The 24888-nt window shown below is 27.8% G+C and overlaps 1 protein-coding gene across 2 annotated transcripts; it reads left to right on the top strand.

The window, feature by feature from the left end:
• Positions 1-70: 70 nt before the first annotated feature.
• l(1)G0320 (signal sequence receptor subunit 1 l(1)G0320) lies at positions 71-24673 on the top strand. Of its 2 annotated transcripts, none has more exons than XM_016067866.5 (9): positions 71-321; positions 2429-2520; positions 6874-6976; positions 10763-10890; positions 13184-13315; positions 17829-17908; positions 17989-18067; positions 18365-18467; positions 24449-24673. In XM_016067866.5, the coding sequence occupies exons 1-9, from the start codon at positions 252-254 to the stop codon at positions 24580-24582; spliced, it is 921 nt and encodes a 306-aa protein (XP_015923352.1). In that variant the 5' UTR covers positions 71-251; the 3' UTR covers positions 24583-24673. The 2 variants fall into 2 exon arrangements, with proteins under 2 accessions (XP_015923352.1, XP_087025320.1); XM_087169194.1 differs by lacking the exon at positions 71-321 and adding an exon at positions 328-791.
• The last annotated feature ends 215 nt before the right edge of the window (positions 24674-24888 follow it).

The raw sequence follows: 24888 nt of genomic DNA, 5'->3' as shown, positions 1-24888 counted from the left end.
TTTTAACAAAATTCATTTGAAAACTTAGCAGAAGACACGTCACACAAAACACGTTATCCTTATTTTCGATTCCGAAACATGGCAATTGAAAACTGGAACCGTGGAGCAGAAAACTGTTAGCCGATTTGGGAACGCTGTTCTGTTTTCGAACCGAGAAACAGAAATTTCCTTTTAGTTGTTTCTTATCATGAGGTTATAATCTTGGATAATCTAAATATTACCTTACTCATTTGTTTTATAAATTATTTAAAATGTTTTCTAAGAATTTATTGTTAGTTTTTTTAATTGTTTTTCCCGTCATTACGTTACATTTATCTAAAGGTAAGTTCTTCAATCTTGATCTCTGCAGAGAATTTAGGAAGAATCTCCATAGTTAAAAGGGGGCCCCCAAAATGTAAACAATCAGTGACGTGGCCCCCTTTTGACACCTTTTAAAAATTTTGATGACTTTCTTCCTTAAATCCTTATATTTAAATGAGTATTTATGAATTGCAATGTTAATTTATTATCAGTTTTAAATATTATTTACTAGCATAATACAAAATTAGTTCCTTGACCCCATAAATAAAATTTTGATCACTTTGATTTAGTTGTGATTTATCTAATTAGTGTTATACTTTTAAGTTTATGACTAGTTAATTTTTCATTTCGTTTTTTTTTCTCTACATTTTCTGGTTTTCAATAGCCGGTATTATACTTTGTATGTTTTAATGAATTGTTACAAACGTTTAATGTAATAAAATCGCTTGAATCCGCATATCTGAAAGTGATATGCATTGCATGCTAAATGAGTAAGACTCCCTTCTTATTTATAATACATAATTGTTTTTAATACATTTTTGCAGAATGTATTACTTAAAACTATTTCTGCTTTCAATGATAATTAAACAAAATGGTATTTTTATTTGTAATTTATCTTTTCATTGTATCTATGCCTAATTGATCCCAACAAGGGTTTTGCTTTTAGGTAAATATAGGTTCTGAGACCTAAGATACTCAAAGAATATTATGAACCTCTCTTTGCATTTTGACTTTACAGTACTGTTTTTTCAGCTTAACTAGAGGACAAAATGTTAAGTCTTGATGCAGTATAGCAGATTCTGGCTCTATGTTATTGAAATTTACATTCAGGAATCTTAAACTGATGTAATTTATCAAAATTATGCATTAGAATTACCTTAGGGGGAAAGAAAGGTACTCCTGCTACTTTTTTTAATCAGGTTTTACCCTACTGCTTGTTCAGCTTATCTAGAGTGCATACTAATAGGATACCTCTCTTGAACTCTCTCCCTCCCTTCATTTGACTGCCCTACATTTGCAAATGAAGTTTGAAAGGAAATATTTCTGTATCTGTACTTGTTCATGGCAAAGGCAAGGTGCATAGCGTTTTTAAAAAGTGCTTAAAGGTGCTTATTTTCGACTTTTGTTTTTTAAAAGCCGTTAAAGGTGCTTTTTTCATTGGGTGTTTTTGAAAAGTACTTAATTTTCCCTTTTCCAAAATGAGATTTTTTTTTCTCCTTACCATATCAATTTTTAATTTGAATTACTCAAAAAGCGTTTTCATTCATAATTGTTCTATTCAACGTGTTCATTCTACCACAATCTATTTCGACATACCATCGGTCTGCAGCGTATGAAAGCACCAATCATTTTATGAGAAACTTGTGGGTTCGAATACCGAGTTGGATTCCTAAGGAAGGATTCGTGCATTCTCATGAGCAACTCTGCTGCATTTTTCAAGAAAGATAATTTTGAATGAATTTTTTTACATAATTGTGTGAAGTAATTCGAAATTTAAAAAATTGAGTGAATCACTCAATATTGAATGTATTTGAAATTATGAAATTGTTTTTATGGTGGCTAATATAATCACGAAAAGAATTCTTTGTCAGAAACTAGAGCTAGATCATACTAGAACTAGATCTTGTCACTTTTTAAAACTATTTTGCATTTTGTTAACATATATATGAAGAACTTTCAACAATATAAAGGGAAAAAATTATTAGTGTGTATATATCCTAATTATAAAATTTTGCTTAAAAGTACTTAAAAAGAAATTTCCAGTGCTTAAAAGGTGCTTATTTTTTGTTGAAAAATTTGACTATGTACCCTGAGAGGGTTTTTTAACTTCTAAAATAATATATAAAAGTTGGTCCACAGTTGGGTAAGAGTTAGTTCTCTCTGTGAAGATTTTATTTTATTATTTTTTTTAGTTTCTCAGGGCTACTGCCCGGAAGTTCCCAAAACCTTAAACTTTTTGTATTATTTTTAAAATATAATTTACTGAAACTAAAAGAATGTTCAGCATCTTGGTTAACATTTTGCTTTTTTTTGGCATCAGACTTTATAATTAAAAACTAACTATACACTTTTGAAATTGGTAATGATATATTGTTTTGATGTTCTATAATGTTCTCATCTATTATAGGTTTAGTTAGTGCTCAAATTGATATAACTGATGATGAAGAAGCTGATGTTGAAGATCTACAACCTGAATCAGAAGCTGCTGTTGTTGGAAAGGTAAATGTGCTATTTTTTGTCTTATTGCTAAAATTTTAGATACGTATTATATATTAATATTAGGAATTTCCAATGGAAATTATTTAAGTAGGCAGAAATAATCGTATGTTACAGTAAAATTCTATTTGGGCAAATTCGACTTTTGTTTGGATCAAAATTAGAAGTAATAAAATATTTTATTTTTCATACTCCTTTAAATATCACTTTAAAAATGAGTTTAAAAAAATAAACTGTTAAATCTATGCTGTAATCATGTACGTTGTTGCATTTATGGTTTTAAACTTTTATGTTTTTGTATGTGTTAGTATCTAATAGGACAGTATATTGGGTAATATTTTTCTCTTATTTTTTGCTTAGTCACTTGGTTAACATAAAATTGAGATATTTTAAATTAGTAATTTTAGACATAATGTGTTGGCAATTGTTGTGAATTGCCAAAAATTGTTCACGATATTTTGAATAGTTTAGAAAATTATTGATATGCATCATTTCTGTTAAGTAAGATTTATTGTATATATAATTTCATCATTCATTTTAAGTGTTATTAATTATTTATAACCAATGAATTAACTCTGCCAGTGTTCGTGCTATAAAATTTTATGCAGGTGTTTTTACGTTAAAAACCTTTGCTTCTTGTGTTTAAATTTTCTGATGATCAAAAAAATGTTTAATGAAGTCCACAAAATATTTTTCAAGTTTATTATTTGGCACTATAAGCCATATGTTCCACATAATTCATAGCCTGGTTATTTTGTATTTAGAGCCAAAACATTATGAAAAGCTAAAATATAAGGCAACCTATGTCAATCCAAAAAACATGTATATTTTTTAAACTTTTTTTTTATTAACAAAAATAGTAATGAAGAAAAAAAGGGGGAAATTTAGACATAATAAATGCAACAATGTTTAGTGGCCCCCAGCATATTTATTCCATAATCAGATTATTAAAAATTTATTGAACTTTATTATAGGAAACTAAGGTAAGTTGAATCTGTTTAATTTAATCTAATTTAATCCCAGTTTTTAAAAAAAAAATTATGGTAAATTTTAAAGAATTGTTAGTTTCTGATTAATATTCAACTAATTTTGAATAACAAACTTAAAAGTTTTTTAGCTTTTTACAATTTGAGCTTAATGTGTAGTTATTATAATCAATTATAATAAAAGTGTTCTTTACTCTGAAGGTAAACATGTTCTTTTTTATTTATAGGAAACCAGGGTAGGTTGTGCTTGTCTTTTATTTGATCTTAATCTTAAAAATCTAATGTCAATTTTAAAAATAAAAAAAAATTATCTGAGTCCTCATCAGCCACAGTTTATCAGTTGCTGGGCCAAATGTAGTCATCAATATTTATTTTAACCGCAACAATAAAACCAAGTAAATTTTCTGTTTTGTTTGAAATAAGATTAATATCTAAACTTTATCATAGCCTTAAAACTATGGATGGTTGACTGTATAAAGCTAAGCACATGTGATGCTAGGGGTTAACATTCGCTGTAAGATTTCTAAGTTACTAATTCCGATTGATCTATAAGCCCAAGCTTTAAAAAAAAAACACGCCATTAATCTTATTATACTTGTAACATAATGTAACATATTCTTACTTTTATTCAATGTAACATATTCATTAAACTTCAAAGAATGAATTCAGAAGACTCAACAAGGTACTACCCAAAAAATAACAATCTGCAATATTTTACACTTGATTTATGCTATGATATTAGTTTTCTTCAGGGTGCGTAGCGTTTTTAAAAAGTGCTTAAAGGTGCTTATTTTTTATTATGTTTTTTAATAGCCCTTAAAGGTGCTTATTTTTTATTCAGTGTTTGTAAAAAGTGTTTAATTTTCTATCTTTTAAAAGATTTTTTTTCTTTGCCGTATTGATTGTTGTTCTAAATTACAGAAAATGCATTATTTTCACAATTTTCTCTGCAGTATTTATCAGAAACTTGTTAGATCATCATGATTATGTCAAATTTTTGAAAATGTTATTGATTTTATGTTTATGAATTAGGTACTTTAAACGATAGAAAAAAATATTTTTTATTACTACTCAGATCCTAATTATGGGTTTTTTTTTTTTTTTTGGAAAAGTGATTAAAAATATTTGTTGAGTACTTGAAAAGGTGCTTATTTTTTTGATTGAAAAACTGGCTACCCGTCTTTCTATAACAAATTTTATCTTTTTGTAAATGACAAACATTGTTTTGAAGACTTAATGTGATTAAGTTAACTGTTTTTTTTTAATTAGCTTTTGTTTTACTAAGTTTTTTTTCTCCTTTAAATTTGTTAAACTACTATAATTTCTTAATTCTTTAGATTGCTTTTGAAACATTAATCTAACTTTAACATCTTTATTGATATAGGCTTTTACTGTCCCATATGGAGTGAGTATCACAAAAACTCAAATATACTTATACTTGTTTGTTTTCTCTTAGCTTCCTTTTAAATAATAGAAATACTGTGATATTTTAACAAAATCATTGTTTCCTTTCACGTCATTTCCTTTTAGGCAATTAAAAGAGTTGTAACTTTTCAGTAAATCATTGAAAAATCAATCTTCAAATCACCTGTTTATGTGTTTCCACTAAACTTTTCAATTGTTGAATGATGAATTCCTACACAAATAACTTATATATTATTTCCAGATGTAGTTTTTTTAGTATTTTTCTAAATACAAATATTTTTAGAAATATATATTTTTTAGAAATCATATTTTTTTAACTAATTGTTTGTTTTATTTTGACTTATACGGTAAGCTTTGATACACTCATATTTTAAGTAAAATACCTTAGTATGAAAATTAAAAAAGCTAACAGTGTTTGATCTGCATAATTGTTGAACTGGAAAGGACAAAATTTCATATTGCGATATGTGTGGGTAGCCTTATTCAAAAATGTGTTTTCTTTCTAATTTATTATCTAATCTGTTTTTTTTTTTTTTTTTTTTTTTTTTTTACTGTATACGTGGGCAGGTGTCTGTCCCTACATTTTGTGAAAGATCCTGTTTTTGTAAAAATGTGGAAAAAAACTCCTCATATTTATGAATATAATACAAGCGTTAATTCATTCTTTCAACCAGGGTCCTGCTTTTGTGAATTTGTGCAAATAAGGTTCTGTTATTGCAAAAATTGCTAAAAATTTTATCAAGAAGTTTTTAAATTGTAAATAGATACAAGATTCTGCTCAACAATTGATGTTACTAAATTAGAGATGCAACATACAAATATTTGGTATTTAGCCTATACTGCGCAACACCGAATATTCATTTTGGATGAAAAATGGAAACAAAATCACTCACATTTTTAATAATTTCAATTGACGTATTTTAAATAACACAACTTAAAAATGTATCACTTTTAATGTGTTATGCATTAAGTAAACTTAAACAATTCTTAAATTTATATTTTATTTAAAAAATTTCCAGAAATAAATTTTTATTTACATAATATTCTATTAATTAATTTTATGAATTAATATTAATAAGAATGCACACACGATGTTTGTAAAAGTAGAAATATTTTCTTAGAATACTACATTTGAAATTTAAACTTAGGGAAACTTAGTTTGTCTCGAACCATCTATCTTTCCCCTCCCCCGGGAAGAATTTATTCAATTAAAACAATAATAGAGATAAAATAATTTGTGAAGGGTCCGATTAAAAGATAAATTATTTTGTGAAGGGTCCGTTTTTATGAAAATATATTTTGTGAGGGGTCCGTTGACGGACCCAGATTTCTTCTAAACAGACCCCTGGAATTGAACATCTTTTGAAAAAGCCTAATGTGATGAATTACACATTCTTATTCAAAAAGAATGGCTGTTGTCACTTCCTGCTCATAAATGAAGTGTATAATATACTGAGGAGGGCCGGCCAGGTGGCCGAGCGGTTAGCGCGCCTGACTGTGAAGCCAATGGCTGCGGATTCAAATCCCGCTCTGGGCATGGATGTTTCTCTCTGTTGTGTGTGAATGTGACCCACCCTATGAACGGATTTGTGGCGTGGGCAATGTTACTCGCCTCCGTGACTTTGGTTCGCAGGTGCCCACTGGGGAACGCGAAATGAGTAACACCTCTGGCATCTTCTTAGGCTTCTAAGTTCAGTGCCTGCCATTCGAAAAAAAGATATATATATATATATATATATAGTGAGGTGGAAAAACTGATAAGTCAAATAAGATAATCCTGATTCACTTCTAATTTCAATTCTCATTTAGCTTGGAATTTCCCTATATTATTTGGAAAAAAATCTACCAATATTGCAACTTACATTCAAACTCACCGTCTCCTGATAGGTGAAAAATGTGATTGGCAATTTATTTATGTATTTTTTTAATGGTTGTTCATTTTTAGGAAAATCTAGGTGAAGATGAAGATTCGGATGATAAACCACTGAAAGCATCTCCTGATGCTGACACAACTTTTCTTTTTACTCAACCTGCTGGAATAGTCTCAGGTAAAATAAATAACAAAACAAAAAAATTATGCAGGCTAAATTTTTTTTACAAACTAAACTAACAATGTTTAGAAATGTTCAGTTTCCATTTGCATACAATATTTTAATACTGTATTTTAGGGGTGCACAACCTGCGGCCCTTCGACTACTGAAGTGCGGCCCGCGAGAGCTTCTAAACACAATAAAAAAATTTTAAAAATGGAAATTTTTAATCGCACTTTTAAGTCATCACGTTTTTACACAATCAATTTTAACGGATTCTTTAGTAAATGTACGTTTAACGCGCTTTCTTTAAGCCGATTTTATAGTAAATATAAATTTTTTTTTTTAACAGTTTTTTCTGCTTTTCTACGTGATTTCGAAAATCCCGAATTTTTATTACGACGCGAATTTCAGATCGCAAATTTAAATAATCACTTTTCTTGCACTTAATTTGGGATGATTTCATCTTAAATCTAAGTGATTTTTTATCTTTTTTTGCAATTCTTTCTCTTTTTTTCAAAAATTTTTTTCGGCAGTTATTGCTATGCGTTCCCACGTATTATAAAAAATTCCAATTATTCTATTACGACGTGCAAATTTTAAATCATGCATTTGACACGCTTTATTCATGCTGAGTTCAGCATAAATATATATTTTCCCACTTATTTCTATGCTTTTCCACATGATTTTGACTATCCCGTTATTTAACTATGATGTTATTACGACACGTGATTGTTAATCGCGCAATTAAATAATCACTTTTTGATACGGTATTTCAGTACAGTTTTATCGTAAATCCTAGTTATTTTTCCTTCGTTTTTATTTCCGCAACGAATATGATTTGGTCGAATGTAGTAATGAATTGTGATTTTGTCAAAAACCAAATATTCGGCAAAAAAAAAGAAGAAAAAATCGACTGAACGCAGTACAATTGGGGCCAAATAGCAAAATCTTATACTGCTACTAAACACTGAAACTAAAATTTTAATGCTCAGAATAATATTTCCTTGAAAAACGTATTCATAAATTAACTCTAAAAAGAACGTTTTTGCCAATCAAGGCGAATCAGGAACGTTTTTGAAAATGTCGAAAGCGAAACAGAGAACATAAAAATCAATCTTAATTTTTGAAAAAAAATTTTAAAGCTGAACACCTCAGTTTTTCAATTACCAGAAAAAGCCAAGAAAAATGAATTAAGTCATCAGAAATGCTATTAAAAATTACTGCGTTATAGTGAAAACGTCTAAAAAAAGTTTTTTTTTTTTTTATTTAAAGAAAATAAAAAGATAGAAAAAACGTTCTTAATTTTTAAAATGAAAAACTTATGCTGAGAATCCCAATTTAAATTTTTCTCATTGCCATAATTTTAGAAGAAAAAAAATTGCTATAAAATAAACTTTATTAGTAACTTAATTTTTAAAAAAAATGCTGAGTCATAATAAAAATGCCTAAAAAAAGAAAAACAGAAGAAACAAATTTTTCTTAGTTCCTGAAACAAAACTTTAATACTGAAAATCACACTTTTCTATGTTACTGGTTATTTATATTACAGTACAGGAAAAGAGTGATAATACTATGAGACGTTCTGTTAAAATGCTGGGTTATAATAAAAGCAGCAAAAAATGGAAAAAAATCCTTCTCTATTCTCAAAGTATCGAAAAAATTGTCTGATTATAATTTTTTTTAAAAAAAGTAATATTTATAAAAATTCAAAAATAAAAAAAACTTAGAAAAATACATTTCTAAAAAATATTCTACCGAATATTTGACTGATCATTCAACCAACTGAATTTTTCACAGAATGGCCAAATACTCGTTACATCCCTCCCTAATTTAAATGCAATGTTATTTCAACTTGAGAAATTCATAAAATGGCGGAAAACGTGAATTTTTAAACTGCTCACTGTTTGTAGTTTAGATTTAAATTTTTTGTTGCTTAAGTGATCTTTTTCGATAAAAAAAAAGGAAAATGTTTACGATATAAAAAAATCTAATAATTAATAAAATAAAATAACAAAGTACATTACAAAATAAGCATTGAATGTTATTTTGAACTATCACAGTTTTGCTTTTATTTTAGGCTTTTGTTTAAAACCTATAAATTTTCTTCAATTAAAATATTTAATTTGAATGTATTATACAGTAGGAAACCGATTATCCGGAACGATCGGGACCATCGCTATTCCGGATAACTGATTTTCCCGGTTTTCTGGGTCGCTACAAAAAGCCGTTTATTTATTCTTAAACCCAAATAAAAGAAAAAAAAATGGAAATAATCTTAAAACGAAGAAAAACCGATGAAATAATACACTAAAGATTATTTCTAAAATGATGGTAAGGTAAACATCTTTCAAAATAGAAAGAAAATCCTAAAATCTTAAGAGGAAAAAAAAAATTTTTTTTGAAAATGGCCGGAAAAATTTATCGAATTTCATTCCGGTTTTTTGGTTTTCCGGTTTTCTGATTTCCGGATAACGGGTTCTGTACTGTACTTAAATATGACTAAACTTTTTCCTATTTTCATTTTGTAGGCATTGCAATTTTTTTTTTATTTATTAGAATTTAATTCAAAAATGAATTTTCGTATTACATGATATGATAAAAAAAAAAACATTTCTTTTCTTCAATGCTTATTTATTTTGATAAATCTATTGTTCATGTAACAAAAATAGCAAGTTTTTTTTGTAAAAAAAAAAAAGTGTAAGTTTTTTTATTTTTGAATGAATTCTAATAATGGAACACTACTAAGTTATTGATATTACTAAGTTTATTGATTAAAAAAATGGAACGCTAATGTTTAAATAAACATTACTACATTTGTCATTAACATGTCTAAATACGTGTGCGGCCCTTCGTTAGCCAGCCAGCTGTGCAAGTGGCCCTTCACTCAAAAAGGTTGTGCACCCCTACTGTATTTATTAAAAATGAATTATAATTGTAAATTATTGATTAGAACCTTTTTACCTTTCATTCGTAATAATTAAAGTAGAATTATTTAATGTGAGGCTGTAATTTCTTAGTAGGTTTTTTTTTTACGCTTTCATTATTTTTGTCTTAAAATATAATTAAGGATTATTTTGTGTTGTGTTTTCATACTTTATTTATTAAAATGAAATATAACTGTAAATTATTGATTTGAGCCTTTTTTTTTCATTTATAATAAGCAAAATAGAATTATAATGCGAGGTGATAAATTGAAGGAAAAATTATTTTAGATCTAGTATATTTTAAAGCTTTGAGGGGGAAATAAAATCATTTTTATTTCGTAAATTTTTTTGATATTCTTATAGCAAGATTAGTTACAAATTTCATGAATTTCAATTTTCTGTAAAATTACTTACAAGGATTCCTTTGAGAAAAAAAAAAATATTTTTTTTTTGAATGGTAAAATGGTGCTAGAAAAGTCTGTAAAATTAGAGGTAATTAATTTTTCTTTCCTGGTACCTGCTGTCAAACTTTACTACCCTATAAGTTTTAAACTTTTTCTGACAAGCAGAATTTATTTTTGTTTTCTCGCCAAATAGAATTTATCTTCAAAAAGTTTTTTGACCTAGTCTAAAAATTTTCATCAATCAAAGTTCCAATATATTTCTTAAGTAATCAAAAAAGATTACATGTTTATGGTGTGTCAAATGTTTTTCAATTTATGTTTGAATCGAATAAAAATATAGACTTTTCGCTGCGAAAGTTTTTTTTAATTTTTATTATTTTGTTCAAGAACTTAGGTTGATATTTATTATGCTTAACATCTTAAATATATTGATATTAAATTTATTTTTATTTAAAAACTGTCTCATAATTTAGAATTGCCTGCTGGAAAAGATGTGCATTTCCTGGTAGGTTTTTCCAACAAGGGAAATAAGGATTTCATTGTCGATGCTATGGATGCTTCATTTCGTTATCCCATGGATTTCACATTTTATATTCAAAATGTGAGTTACGTGTTTGGTTTCATTATTTTAAAATATATGTAGTTAACAATTTTTTTTAATGTGTAGTTTAATTTTGTTTGTGTTTTTGGGAGTTAAATTTTGTATAAATGCAATCTTGAAGTATCACCTGTTCTACGTCGAAATTAATGGAACTTATATTTAGTTAAAACTAAATAACAATATTAAATTTAGGTGTATTGAAATGAATATGTTGCGTAAAGAACAGTAGTATTGACTATTTCATTATTCTGATAATTGTCTTATTAAATTTTGATAATATAAATGTTTCTTTTTTTTTCACTTTTACTATTTTTGTTGAAATACTCTTAACTAAGAATATGCCCAGAATTTTGGTTCACCACTCGTGACAAAATATTTGCACAACTATACTGATTCTACTCTCACCTGCTATTCCACTTAATTCTCATTAAATTATCAAAAATCTCCTTTTATATTAAATCAACTTTATTCGCTCTTAATTTCGCATTGCAACTATAGACCAGTGTTTTCATTACAGAAAAAAAATTAGAGAGAATTTCTCACCCTTTCTCAAAAACAGGGTGAGATCTCAAAAAGTTAAGTGAGATTTCTAAAAATTAAAAAAAACGCGAATAGACTTGGAAAAAAAATATTTCTTTAATTATAATACATTTTTAACATCTTCTAATTTTTAAAGCATTGAATATTTTTGCTGCATCATCCTATGGAAAACGCTCTATATCTACTTTTTCATCAGCTTTTCTCATTAGGTTGCTCAAATGTTTATCAGTCATTTGTATAAGATATTTTGTCTTAATTCGGTTTTGAGTGCTAAATGACCTTGCAACAGATGCTGAGCAATTCGGAATCACTTAGTAAATTTGTAGCATTGAAAAAAAATGTAACGTCTTACATGAAGAAATCTTACCTTCCGTGAACACGGGGTTGCAGAAAAATGTGTTCTGAAAGGTGTTCCGTCATTCGGGGGGGGGGGGCATTGTGTTCTGCTGTTTGCACCGGTTCTAAACAATACTGGTAAATAGGGAAGTTAGATAACAGGGATCCATGTTGAAAATAATGAAAGATCAAGGAAGAAAAGTGAAACGGATTTTATTCAAAATGGCAGGAGACGAATTTTTCCAAAATTCGCTCATTTTGAAATTGATTAATAGAGTGCGCGATCTTCTCGCGTTAATAATTTTTTCATGCGAGAAAAGAAAAAAATAAGCGAGATTCTCACGCTGTAGTGAAAACACTGTATAGAGGTTGATGTTATAGATCATTTCTCTTATTTCATGAAATCGTAATTCATACATCAAAGTTCAAATTCACAATATCGACAACACATAATTTTTCATGGTCAATTAGTTTTAGGAATCACACATTGTTGCAATTTATATTAATGTTATGCTTGATGTTTTGCATATATTTTTTAATCACAAATTTTAATCTATATTCACTTTATTTTCAAATCATTATTAAATGTGTCTGTTTTTGACAGTTAATTTGTTTCAATTTTGAAAATATTTTTTTAATATATATAAAATAAAAATTTATGTTCTTAATAAGATAGACCTATATTCTTAATAAGATAAGCTTTTTCATCTGTTAAGCTTGTTTTATTGCTTTTACCTGGGCTTCTTTCACATTAATATTATGTTAAAGTAATGCTGAAATTCGCCTTATAGTATAGATCAGTGGTTCTTAATAGGTGCTCCTCAAAACCCTAAAGTTCCGTTCCAGAATCACAGGGGTTCCAAGACTTGAGATTTTTTACTAGTAATAATTATGTTTATATCCAATCCATTGTTTAATTTAATATTTGGGTGTATGAAATGCTTTACGTAAATGTCAATAATACGAGAATATTATTTTTTTAAAAAAGGGAGGAACAATATATTAAATTATGTAAAGGATATGCATTTCTAAAAATTACTAGTCATTCTTTTTAATTAAAATTAAATTAATAAATTCAAGAACAAAGATTTCGCGTTCTCTGATAACAGTTCTGTTTATAAAAGCTCTTTTTTCTTTTCTTTTTTTAGAAATATAATTTTATCAGCTTACACCAAGAACAAATTCAAAATTTTATTTTACTCTCCACATTTAACAGCTTATATTGATTTTTTTTTTATATGTATAATCTTCGGGTTCCACCTGATAAAGTTCGAACATATAAAATTCCACTGCCGGAAAAAAATGAGATCAACTGGTATAGGCTGTTATAAATTGTTTCTATATCCTATAAATATGTATTAATCATATAAAAATAGTAATGACTTCAATAATAATAATGATTTGTTTTAATTTTCAGTTCTCTGCCATTCCATACAATAGAGTTGTCAAGCCTAAACAAGATATTTCTTTGTATTATGCTTTTTACACTAGTGAGACATACAGTTCCCGTCCTTTTGGTTTAGTAGTTAACCTCTACTACAGAGACGCTGTAAGTTTGTTTCACAATTATTTTAGAAAATTATTTCAATTTATTTTTTATGGGAGGGCAAATTAATCATTTACATTTATTTAATTTATAAGTTTTAATCCCGTAAGTGTCATAAACTGAATATCAGCAAGTAATTAAAATTAGAAGACAACAATTTTATTTAGAAAAACATCTAAATTTGCTCTCTTTTATTTTATTCATAAACTATTACTAGTTCTCGATTTCTTTTTGAGATGGATAAATTAATTTTATTATTGTACTATTTATATAATACTTGGATCTTTACTTTTTAAATAAAATATTGAACTATATTTGTTTTGGTTATAAAAAAGTTATTTTAAAACAAATCAATGTTTCAAGTTATATATTCATTGGATTATTATTTGGATTATTTTTTTTTCCACGAGTTTATTGGATTTAGGCATAAAATTTCTCGTGTAGTTTCTTCCTAATCAGGCTGTTGCATTTAACCATTTAAAACAGGGGTTTCCAACTTATATGAGGCCGGGGGCCACAATTAAACATACAAATCAAATGGCGGGCCGCAACTTTATCAAAATTTTTTGTAGGACTCTTTTATGTTTGAAGAAACATTAAATATTACTGTCAGAGTTTTACCAAGTTGTACAAAACAAAAGTATTGAATTGCAAATTGAAATAAGAAGTAGATTTTTAAAAATATTTAATTGTTATTAATAATAATTTTAAAGACATAAATGAATAATAAAAATTCGGGCTACAATAACTTTAATGTGCACCTATGTATTAAACAATTAATATGCAACAGATATCTAATTGTTGACATAAATGAATAATAAAAATTCGGGCTACAATAACTTTAATGTGCACCTATGTATTAAACAATTAATATGCAACAGATATCTAATTGTTAAGGTATTAAAACTTACATAGTAGCACACAAAATATTCAATGAGAAAATTAAGGTTTGTCTGCTACAACCACCAGAGAATTGATATTTACATTTTAAATTTAAAATTTACAAATGTGTGTGTAAATATTTTCGTCCAAAGTGAGTGGTTTCAAAAAGTTAAAAGTCTGCAAGAAAACTTTTGATACGCACATGCTAAATTATATTCACAAAATACAAAAAAAAAAAAAAAAAGAGCAACATACACGATTATTTTTGTATTTGAATAAATATTTTCTTGGATGCAAAACCTGAAAAATAAATTTCTTTGCACCGTTGGTATGTTACATTTCACAGAACAAAGAAATTAGGTTTTTATTAACGAGAAAAGTATTTTAAACCCATATCGAATTTTTACGAAAATTGTTCGCAAAAAAATTACATATATTTTAGTTCGCGGAAACCCCTGATTTAAAAGCTGCTGATTGTGTATCCGTCTAATACAAATGTGCTATATACAGTGGAGCATCGTTTATACGACGCCGAAGGGACCACCGAAAAACGTCGTATAAACGATAACGTCGTATAATCGATTTTTACTTCTAAAACTGAAACTAACTCTGTTTTCAGTTAATTTTAATGTTTAACGTGTTGATTTACATAAATTTCTAAATTAGACAAAGCAAAACAAACAAATAACCAAAGGAGAAAAATTGCATTGAGCCATTTGAATGTATGTTACCTTTAATTATATTTTCTTGCTATTATTCTCTACAATGCTTTGAATAGCGAGTTGAAGTTACTGCTTTCTATGATGCAATTTTAAATTTCTAATCACGGCCAAATCTGATGGCTGAAGCGCACTTGTGCAATATGCAGGAAAAAAGAGAGCTCTTACATTTTCCAAAATAATTAGTATCGATGGGTGCCCTGGACAATGGTCGATGAATAGCAAAATTTTTCGTTTTTTCCTCTTTATAACATTGTCTAGTTTTTTCAGTCATCTAGTAAAAATTACGGTTGTCATCCAAGCATTCTTGTTGACACCCTTTTCTGTATCATTCATGTTGGCAAATTCCGCCCTTTTTTAAAATACACAAGAAAAATAAAAAATTAAATAAAGAACAAAATCTAAAAATCGACGTATAACCGATTCTGTGCGTCGTATAAACGATATATTTTTACATTAAAATCAATAGGAATGATTTGGGACCACACTAAAACGTCGTATAAGTGATCGTCGTATAAACGATGCTCCACTGTATATATATAATGTTTCATTTTGTTTACAAATATTGAAAATATTTATATGCTCTATGTTTGTATATATAGTATGTGCATATGCTTATTTATCCTGTGTGTTGTATGTATAGAGAGCTATGTGAAGAAAGCCCCCAAAAATGAGGAAAATCAAAAATTCAAACTGCATTCTTTTGACCACAGATGACCACCTTTTAAATTTTTTTTTTTACCACCCTTATTTTGGACGTAATCCTGACAATTAAATTCAGGGGCTAATTTTACATTTTTACGCCACATATTTTTACTCCATAAAAATAAGCATTCAATTTTTATATTGTATTCGTTTGACCACAAATGACCACCTTTTAGTTTTTTTGCCACCCTTATTTAAGCTGTAATCCTAAAAATAAAGCTTGGGAGAAATATCAAATTAGCCCCCGAAAATAAGAAAAATAAAAGATTTTAACAGCATTCGTTTGACCACCTTCCTTTGGACATAATCCTAAAAATTTCGTGGGCTAACTTCGCATTTTTATGCCCAAAAATACTCCAGTTTTTATATTGTATTTGTTTGATCACAAATGACCACCTTTCAGTTTTTTTTACCACCCTTATTTAAGCCGTAGTCCTTAAAATAAAACTTGGGAGAAGCATGAGGTTATCCCCCGAAAATAAGGAAATTTTAAAATTTCAATTGCATTTGTTTGGTCATAAATGCCCTCCTTTTAATTTTTTTTACCACCCTTATTTTAGCCGTAATCCTAAAAAATAAAGTTTGGGGGAAACGTGTGAAGTTAGCCCCGAAAATAAGAAAATACAAAAATTTAACATCATTCGTTTGGCCACAAATGGCCCCCTTTATTTTATTTGACCACCCTTAATTCTGCCGTAATCCTAAAAAAGAGACTTGGGAGAAGCATGAAGTTAGTTTCCAAAAATCAGGAAAATTTAAAATTGCATTCGTATGACCACCTTTTAGTTTTTATTATCATCCATGTTTTAGCCACTTTAGTCGCTCCTCCTGAGCCTCATTTTTAGGATTACGGCGGAAATAAGGGTGGTAAAGCCGAGAACTAAAAGCTGGTCAAACGAGTGCGGTTTAAATTTTTCTGATTTCCGGGAGCTAACTTCATGCTTGTTCCAAGTCTTGTTTTTAGGCTAAAATAAAGGTGATCAAACAAATACAATATAAAATTTGGATTTTTATTTATTTGGCATAAAAATGCTAGGTTAGCCCCTGAATTTAATTTTTAGAATGATGGTCAAAAAAAAAAAATTAAAAGGTGATCAAACGAATGCAGTTTGAGTTTTTAGTTTTTCACATTTTCGGGGGATATCTTCGCATAGCTTGTATGTATATTCACACGTATATCTAGTTGTATCTTTTTTTTTCCAATAAAAAATTATAGTCATTTTTTAGGATTTATTTAATTTGGAAATAATTGTTTGGTACTAGCAGGCTAATTGTTCAGCTTTCGATGTAGAATAAAAAATAAGTCACCATTCATTTGCAAAATGATCTATTAAAAGTTAAAATTATGTGTCAAAAATTATTTTGTATATTTTTTTTTGAATGTTATAAGCTTAATGTTATTAAATATTTATGAGGTGCACAGTTAGGTAATTGATGCTAAATTCACAAAAATTTTAATTTGAAAAAAAACTTTTTTTAAATTTATTCTTTTAAAATATTTTTATGCAAAATTAATATTGCAGCATTATAAAATTTATTGGAACGTATATAGATATTTCTTACAGAAATTTTTCCTTCACTGATTCTTAACGAAAATAATAAGTTCATTATGACATAATTTATGCAAATTGGGGATATTCAAAAATGTTTAATGTTTCTTTGCCCCTTTTTTAATAAAATGAATTCTGCTATCAAGAAGTATTCTAAGTTCACAGAGACATTTGGGGATTGTGTACACAATTCTTATTTATTTTTTTATTGTTATTATTTGGCTTTGATCAGGTGACAAATGATATTCGGAATTGAAATCTATTCTCTCCGAAGAATTAAAAGTTTATTCAGATTTCGCTAAAATAAGTTAGATAATCATGTTAAAAAAGTACAACTATGTATGAGGGCCTAATCTCTCTTAAAACAAATATAGATAATGTTATAGATAATGTTATAAATAATTCAGAGTGTTTCATTTCAAGTTCAAATTTAAACGGCTTCATAATGTTGATTGGGAAATAGCTAATAAAAGTTTTTCTAGAAAAATAATACCATCTGTTAAAGTTGTGTATGAGTAAGTGGGCGCCGAAAAGTTGGTTTTAAAAACATATAAAATTCAACTGTTACAAGATATTTTATTCTTTGTAAAAACATTTTTTGTCATGAAGTATGTGTTTCATACAAATATATAAATATTTGTTTCTTTTTCTTTTATGAAGGATGGTCACCAATATCTAGATGCTGTGTTTAATGAAACTATTACAATTGTAGAAATCGAAGATTCACTTGATGGTGAAACGTAAGTTCTTGATATCAAACAATATTTTATTATGAATCTATCCTATCATTTTTTATTGAATGTAACATTTTTCTCGACAGCTTTTTCCTCTATGTCCTACTTGCTGCCTGCATTGTTCTTATAATTGTTGTAACCCAACAGTTTTTGGTCAACTTTACTGTAAGTTCTTCTATTTAATTTATTTTCTTTTTGTATGAAACATTTAAATTGATAACAGTTATGAATATGAAGTAACAAAATATGTGTTATGCATAAATATGATATTTTGTTTTATTTCACAAATATTTACCCTTATTTATCTTAATAAAACTTTGCTCCTTGGCATTAAATGAAAAATATGTTAATTTGATAAATTACTCATCACATTCTTACCTTTTTATAATAAATTTGGGACCCAATCATTGTAAATTTAAAAGTATTATATGTTAATATTTACTATGATTACATTTTTTCCAGAAAAAGAAAATTTCATCTGGTCAAAAAATTGAAACTGGTACTCAGAATCATCAAAATGATGTAGACTATGATTGGCTACCCAAAGAAACATTGAATGATTTCAGTATGTATAAGATATATATTGGGATATATTTTTCATTTTTTTGTTAACATTCATTTTCTAAAAATCTGGTACAACAGAGCATCATGGATTGTACTTTACTTAAACACAACTCTACACATTTTTTTAAAATTAAATCTCCACAGAGTTCTGTTTTGGTAAAAACATGCTTGTTGTGTTACAACACTTTCTTTTAATGATGTGAAGTAAAAGGCAAGAACTAAAAAACTGGATTTTTACACATGACAAGTATCAAAAAACCTAGGGGGATATTTAAAATGAATTTATGAAAGATTATCTATGCAGTTTAGCAAAATTTTGAAATTCATATTGAACGAAATGTGATTAAAGTCGTTTTTATTACAGATATAAATTAAATTTTTAAAAACTAATTATCTTTGACAATTAAGCAAAAAATTAACTTAAAGTAGATACAAATTCATAAATGAAAGGTTTTAAAAGTAATAAAAATGTGTTAAATAAGCCCATGAGGTAACTTGTGAAAAGGATACGGTCAGGTAGGGTGAAGTGAATATAAAATCGAGCATTTTTAAAGTAGGCTCTAAAACCAAGCTATTAAGTTGTTTTACCGAAATTTTTATGCATTTTATTTACATTGGATTCATATAGATTAACTATCTATCACAGTTTATCTTTTTTGTTTGATTGTTTTCTTACTGTAGTACAGTGTTTCCCAAAGTGTGGTACGCATCAGGGCTAAAGAGAATAGAAGGGCTAGTTCACTCCGCTCTTAGAGCTGAAGCTACGATTTCCCTCCTCATGACGTCACTGTGTTCACAGATCTCGGAGATCGCAAGCAAAGATATTATGATAGCTTTGCATCTTTCTCTTTGTTAAAATAAGTTAGACTTTTTCTGGTTATTAGCTTTCAAACTTTACGTAATGAACACATTATTTCCGTTCATAAACATAGATCAAAAAAACTTTCTTGGCCATTATAGTTAAAAGAATACCATTTTAATCTTATAAAAATGTTTTACTAGTTGGCGAAAATGACATTATAAATACTTTATTTTAAAAAGTTCAGTTTTAACTTTAATTATTAAGAAAAATGAAAGCATATATCGACACTTTTTTTTATCTACATATTCTTTTATAACAATAAGTTGAGTTAAATTACAGGGATGAGATTTTTCCGCTTTTTAGCGGATTTCCGCTTTTTAGCGGATTTCCGCTTTTTTCACTTTTATCGATTTTGAATTTCAGCTTTTTTATCAAAAATTCAGATTTTCTAAAAATTTCACTTTTTTTTATAGATATTCTGCTCTTTTAGAAAATTCACCGATTTTCAAAGAGAAACAGGAAATTCAAACTACATAGCTACCAATCCTTTCTCATTTTTACTTATTTTAGCTATTTTCTCCCCTTTTACACGCAGCAGATAAGATTTTCCGAATTTTTTACCCGCCCTCCAGATAAATCCGATTTTCGTAGTTCAAACGACGCTGCTTCTGACAAACCTTTTAGAGGTCCCAAGCCTGGAATCTGCTAATATCTCGATTCTTATTCATACGATTTTAATATCAAACATAGCTTTTCATATTTGCGTGTTGCGATTCTTATTCACACGATTTGAATATTGTACGTTGCGATTCTTATTTACGAGATTTGAATATTGTACGTTGCGATTCTTATTTACGCCTTTTTAAAAACCTATGTAGCGATTGGTATTCACTCAAGTTTAAAATTCAATGTCTTGATTTGCTCATGCGGTTTATAATATCTACCATTGATTTTCGTATTTATACGTGATTTTAAAATAAGGCAATGGGGTTTGCATTCACGCATTCTAAAAATTATGCATCATAATTCTTATTTATGCAATCTAAAAATTGCTCATCATGATTCGTATTTACGCTATCTAAAAATTATGAATCGTGATTTGTATTTACGCGTTTTAAGAATTCTATATCCCAGTTTGTCTTTTCTCATTTTCAAAATCGTATATCTAGTTTCATATTCATGTGATTTCAAAATCCATAATTGTTATTCATATTCGCGCAATTTTAAGATCAACTATCGCGATTCTTGTGAGAAGTAATTTTTTTAAAATTAGTTATTATAAAGGTGACTGTTTTTCTAACGACGATTATTAGTATATGTAAGTGTTACAACATCAGAGAAACTGGAAGGGAAAAAGCAAAGAAGAAAAAATAAGATTTGTCACAAGATGTTTGAAGATGGACTAACGACTAAATATAGCAAACATAAAGATATAGTAAACAAAAGCAATCACCTAAAAAGGGATTTAATTAATTAATTTATTTTTTTTGGAAAAAGAGTAATTAACTCATCATCAAAATTTTACTTATAATTGCTGTTATTTATGCTATAAAATGCAAAATTCTTATCAAATGAAAAACAATTATCTAAACAGTTGCTGATTGTCATGTAATTTTTCAAACTAAAATAGCAATTTTTGTATGTTAAAGAGTTACTATATATTTCTACTTCACTGTTATTGATATGTTTCAGAGGGCTCTACTTAAATTAGACTATGATATGAACATAATGATTCGGTCCATTGTTAAAGTTTTTGTTTTCAATATAATTTAAAAAGTAATATTACTGATATATTTACTATTAATCACATAACAGTATTCATTAAAAGAAATGAAATATTAATGTAAATTCTCAGTAGTTTTAATTTGCTAAACCAGGTAGTTTTTCAAGTAATAATTGTCTCTTATGCGAACTGAGGAAAAATATAATTTCCAGCTTTATTTTTTCAATTGGTAATTTTTATTTTCACTAAATGTTAAGTATCAATGTAATCATTTATATAATAATAGATTAGTACACAATTGTATGTCAACACATTATTTATTACCTTAAACTGTCTGGAATTTATTATTAAAGGGTTACGCTTGCGTAAAATTTACTATCGTGGAAATTCAGCTTTTTTGCCTTTTGGCTAATCTCATCCCTGAAATTAAGAATCCCTGATTTTAAAATATGCCGTTAATAGCAATTTGTTCATACTTAATCATTAGGAAACATCAACCTTAAACGCGATTTACTGAAACAAAATAATAATTTAGGTTCATAATGACATTAGAAATTTTACAATTGTTTATAGATATTTAAATTTACGATGATACAATTTATAGATATTTAAATTTAAGACAATATAATTTTTTAAAAAAATCATAAATATTTAGAATAACTACATTAAAAAATATGTTATGAAATTAGGAGAATTCCAACTATATACAATGTATTTTATTTATACTTTTTATTTACATTTTAATTTTCTTTGACTTTATCCATTTTTAAATTTTTTTTCACCTGCCTTTTTTTTGAAGTAACGAGGCGGCTTCTATTTAGATAATGAATTTTTATAAAAGTTCTTAACGACAGAATAAACGTATTGCTGTTTTATATTAACTGTGTCATTTTAGAATCCATTCTTTACGTAGCTGTTCATTTACTTTAGGGAACATGCGGAAAATTATATTTTTTATTTTTGTTTTTCTATCAAAATTTTTTCAAGTTGCAATCGCGCAAACTGGCATTTCGATAATAGTTTCAAATTCTTGTAAATTCACTGCAAAAACTGAGGAAAGTCATTATAGAAAATAACAAATGTCTTAGAATATCTCGCAAAAAGAAATGCTCCAATATTAGTTAGAGCTACTAACGCCGAACGCTCCGTTCTTGAAGTAAAAGCGCGAGCTTTGCGCCAAAGTGACGTCACCAGAGAAAATCGGAGGATTGGCTCGGCGAGAGCTACTTCAAAGGAGTGAACCAACCCTTCTATTCTCGTTAGCCCTGGGTACGCGGGTACCTGAACAGTTTAGCGGGGATATGCGTTCTTATGCAAAATATCTTGCAACAAACGAAAATTTCTTTAAAAACAAAGCTAGCCATGAAAATTTATGATTGCGTATTTTTCTGTTTGCTATTCTTTGCAGACTTAACAATTAATATTGAGCCGTGTCAACAGCTAGTTGTGATTTTTAACTTTTGTGCAATTTTTTTATATTAAAAAATGCATTCATTTTTTTATTGGTGGTGCACAGCATTAAGAAAAATTTAGAAAGGGTACACTAAAGTCAGAAGTTTGGGAAACACTGCTGTAGTGCATTCAAAAGAACATGTTTTAGTGTACGCACTTTACCCTATAGTGGAGATAGTTTTAAAATTAATGTATATTTCATTAAAAAAACACTTGTAAATATTGTTTTTGAAATAAATGTATTTTGGTTATATGTAAAGAAAGACAATTGCTAAAAAATGTTTTTTTTTTCCCTTCATATTTTTAAATAGAGATAATGTTTATGGCTATCAAAATTAGGCTTCACTTAGGATGCAGTACATTTTTCTGAAATCAACTAAATTTCATGGAATTGCAAAAAAAAGTGTGATAGTTTTTGGTATATTTGAAATATAAATGAGAGAGTAAAAATAAATATCTATAGTGGTAATTTAAAGTGTTTTTATTATTTAGGTGCTGATTTGTATTTTTATTCGATTTAATTAAATTGTTTTTAGTGTTAAAACTACCATATAGCGTCAGAAGATTATTTTTCAGCTATTTCATTATAAAATATAAAGCATGAAATACTTACTAAAGCTAACACAGAAGTAAGATATATGTATAATCGCACAACACTTAGCTAAGCCAAACCATACACTCACATTACCCCACCTTAGAAAATAAATCATAAGTGGAATTTTGTAGTTTATTCTTAATTTTCTGTGTAGGAGTCTGTTCTTTAGATGTCCCTCTACCAGTTTCAACTAAAATTAATAGTTTTTGCCAGTTTTAATAATATGAAAAGAAAGTTTATCAGCAGTTTAGACTGATATACTGTATAAGTTGATCCTGAACAGATAGTTTGTAAACATTAAACTTTTTATCAGTTACAAAAACTAAGTATAAAATGCTTGCCACAATGTCTCTAAATATAATGAATGAAAAGTATTTAATATTGATTTAATTTATGGAAATATTTAATAGGACTGAAATAACGAGACTACTGATCTAAATGCGATTGAATATAAGCCAAAACCACAATTTTAGATTTTAAAAAAAATCTGCAAATTTACAATAACTGCTTTCATTCAGAAGGTAATTTATAAATTCAAATTATTATCACATTGATTTCTGCGATCATATATATTATACGAACTTATAAATGCTATTTAAGTTCACAGATTTATGTTTTAAGGTTGAGTGTTGAAATGAAAATTCATATTTGAATAATATAAATTTAAAAAACACAATTGTGGCAAGGAATAAGGTGTTGAACGACAATGTTGTGAAATGAGCGATATTGTTGTGTTGATTCTCCAAAATATCAGGACAAATTAAGATTCCTGAAACCTGTTTATTTTGATGTAATCAGACGTAAAAGTATTGAAATTTTAAGAAACTAAATAAGTGACCTATTTGTTACTATAAAAAAAATCCATTTACGTGTGTGTTTCTCATTATATTATTATTATTTTTTAAAATTAATTTCTTTTCGTGTATTTCAACAGGGTTGCCACTCCACAGGGAAAACCTGGAAAATACAGGGAATTCAAAAATTTCCTAAAATAACACGGAAAATGCAGGAAATTTTTATTTTTTCTTTACTGGGAAAATACAGGGAATTTTGTTTCTTATTTTTGTCTTTTAAAAAATTGGGACCACTCAAAGCGTCATCTACGGGATATTTAAGGAAGATGTTTCAGCTATACTTAACTCTTTCATTTACTATAGCATTATTTAAGTATGTCGTGCTTTTTTCCAGTAATTAAAACTAATTAAAATAGTTACCCCAATATGGCTCACAGTAGAGCACAGTAATTGTTGTTTCCGCTTAATATATTGCGTATAATTTTCTACAGGGAATTTTTTTCCTAGGTCTGAGTGGCAACCCTGTTCAAATTAATTTTAATAATTAGTTTTTTTTATTTTTTAAAAAATAAAAAAAAAAATTAAATGCTGATTTTACTTAATATTTTCTTTTTAGACAAGTCTCCGCGCCGATCTGAAAGGTTGTCGCCCAGGAAGTCTAAGGCTCAGGGAAAGAATGCTCAAGTATCGCCACAACTACCCAAACAAGCTACACAGCGAAAAGTGAAGCGTGGTGCGAGAGATGAATGAACAGTTAGTTTTGTTTAAAATATGAAAGAATGTTGTAATGATAAGTTGTGATGTGATTAAAGAGTGGACCATGGGCGTGGTTTTTTATAAATGTGTCTCTTTTTCATTTACTTCGACATTCACTATCATCATTTGTTTAAAATATCAATGTGACTTTCCAACTAATAAGATCTTGATTTCCACGTGTTTAAAGTTAATTTTGTTATAGAATTATACATGCTAGAATTTTGTAACATAGTATTCAGGGATGAGATTTTCCTGCTTTTTAGTGGATTGCCGCCTTTTCCGTTTTTCTCTAGATTTTCA

This window comes from Parasteatoda tepidariorum, chromosome 1, assembly GCF_982258835.1.
Source record: "Parasteatoda tepidariorum strain Cologne lab strain chromosome 1, Ptep-v5.0, whole genome shotgun sequence".
NCBI lineage: Eukaryota > Metazoa > Arthropoda > Arachnida > Araneae > Theridiidae > Parasteatoda > Parasteatoda tepidariorum.
The sequence above is the reverse complement of the archived record's forward strand: the minus strand, read 5'-3'. Positions and strand labels throughout refer to the sequence as shown.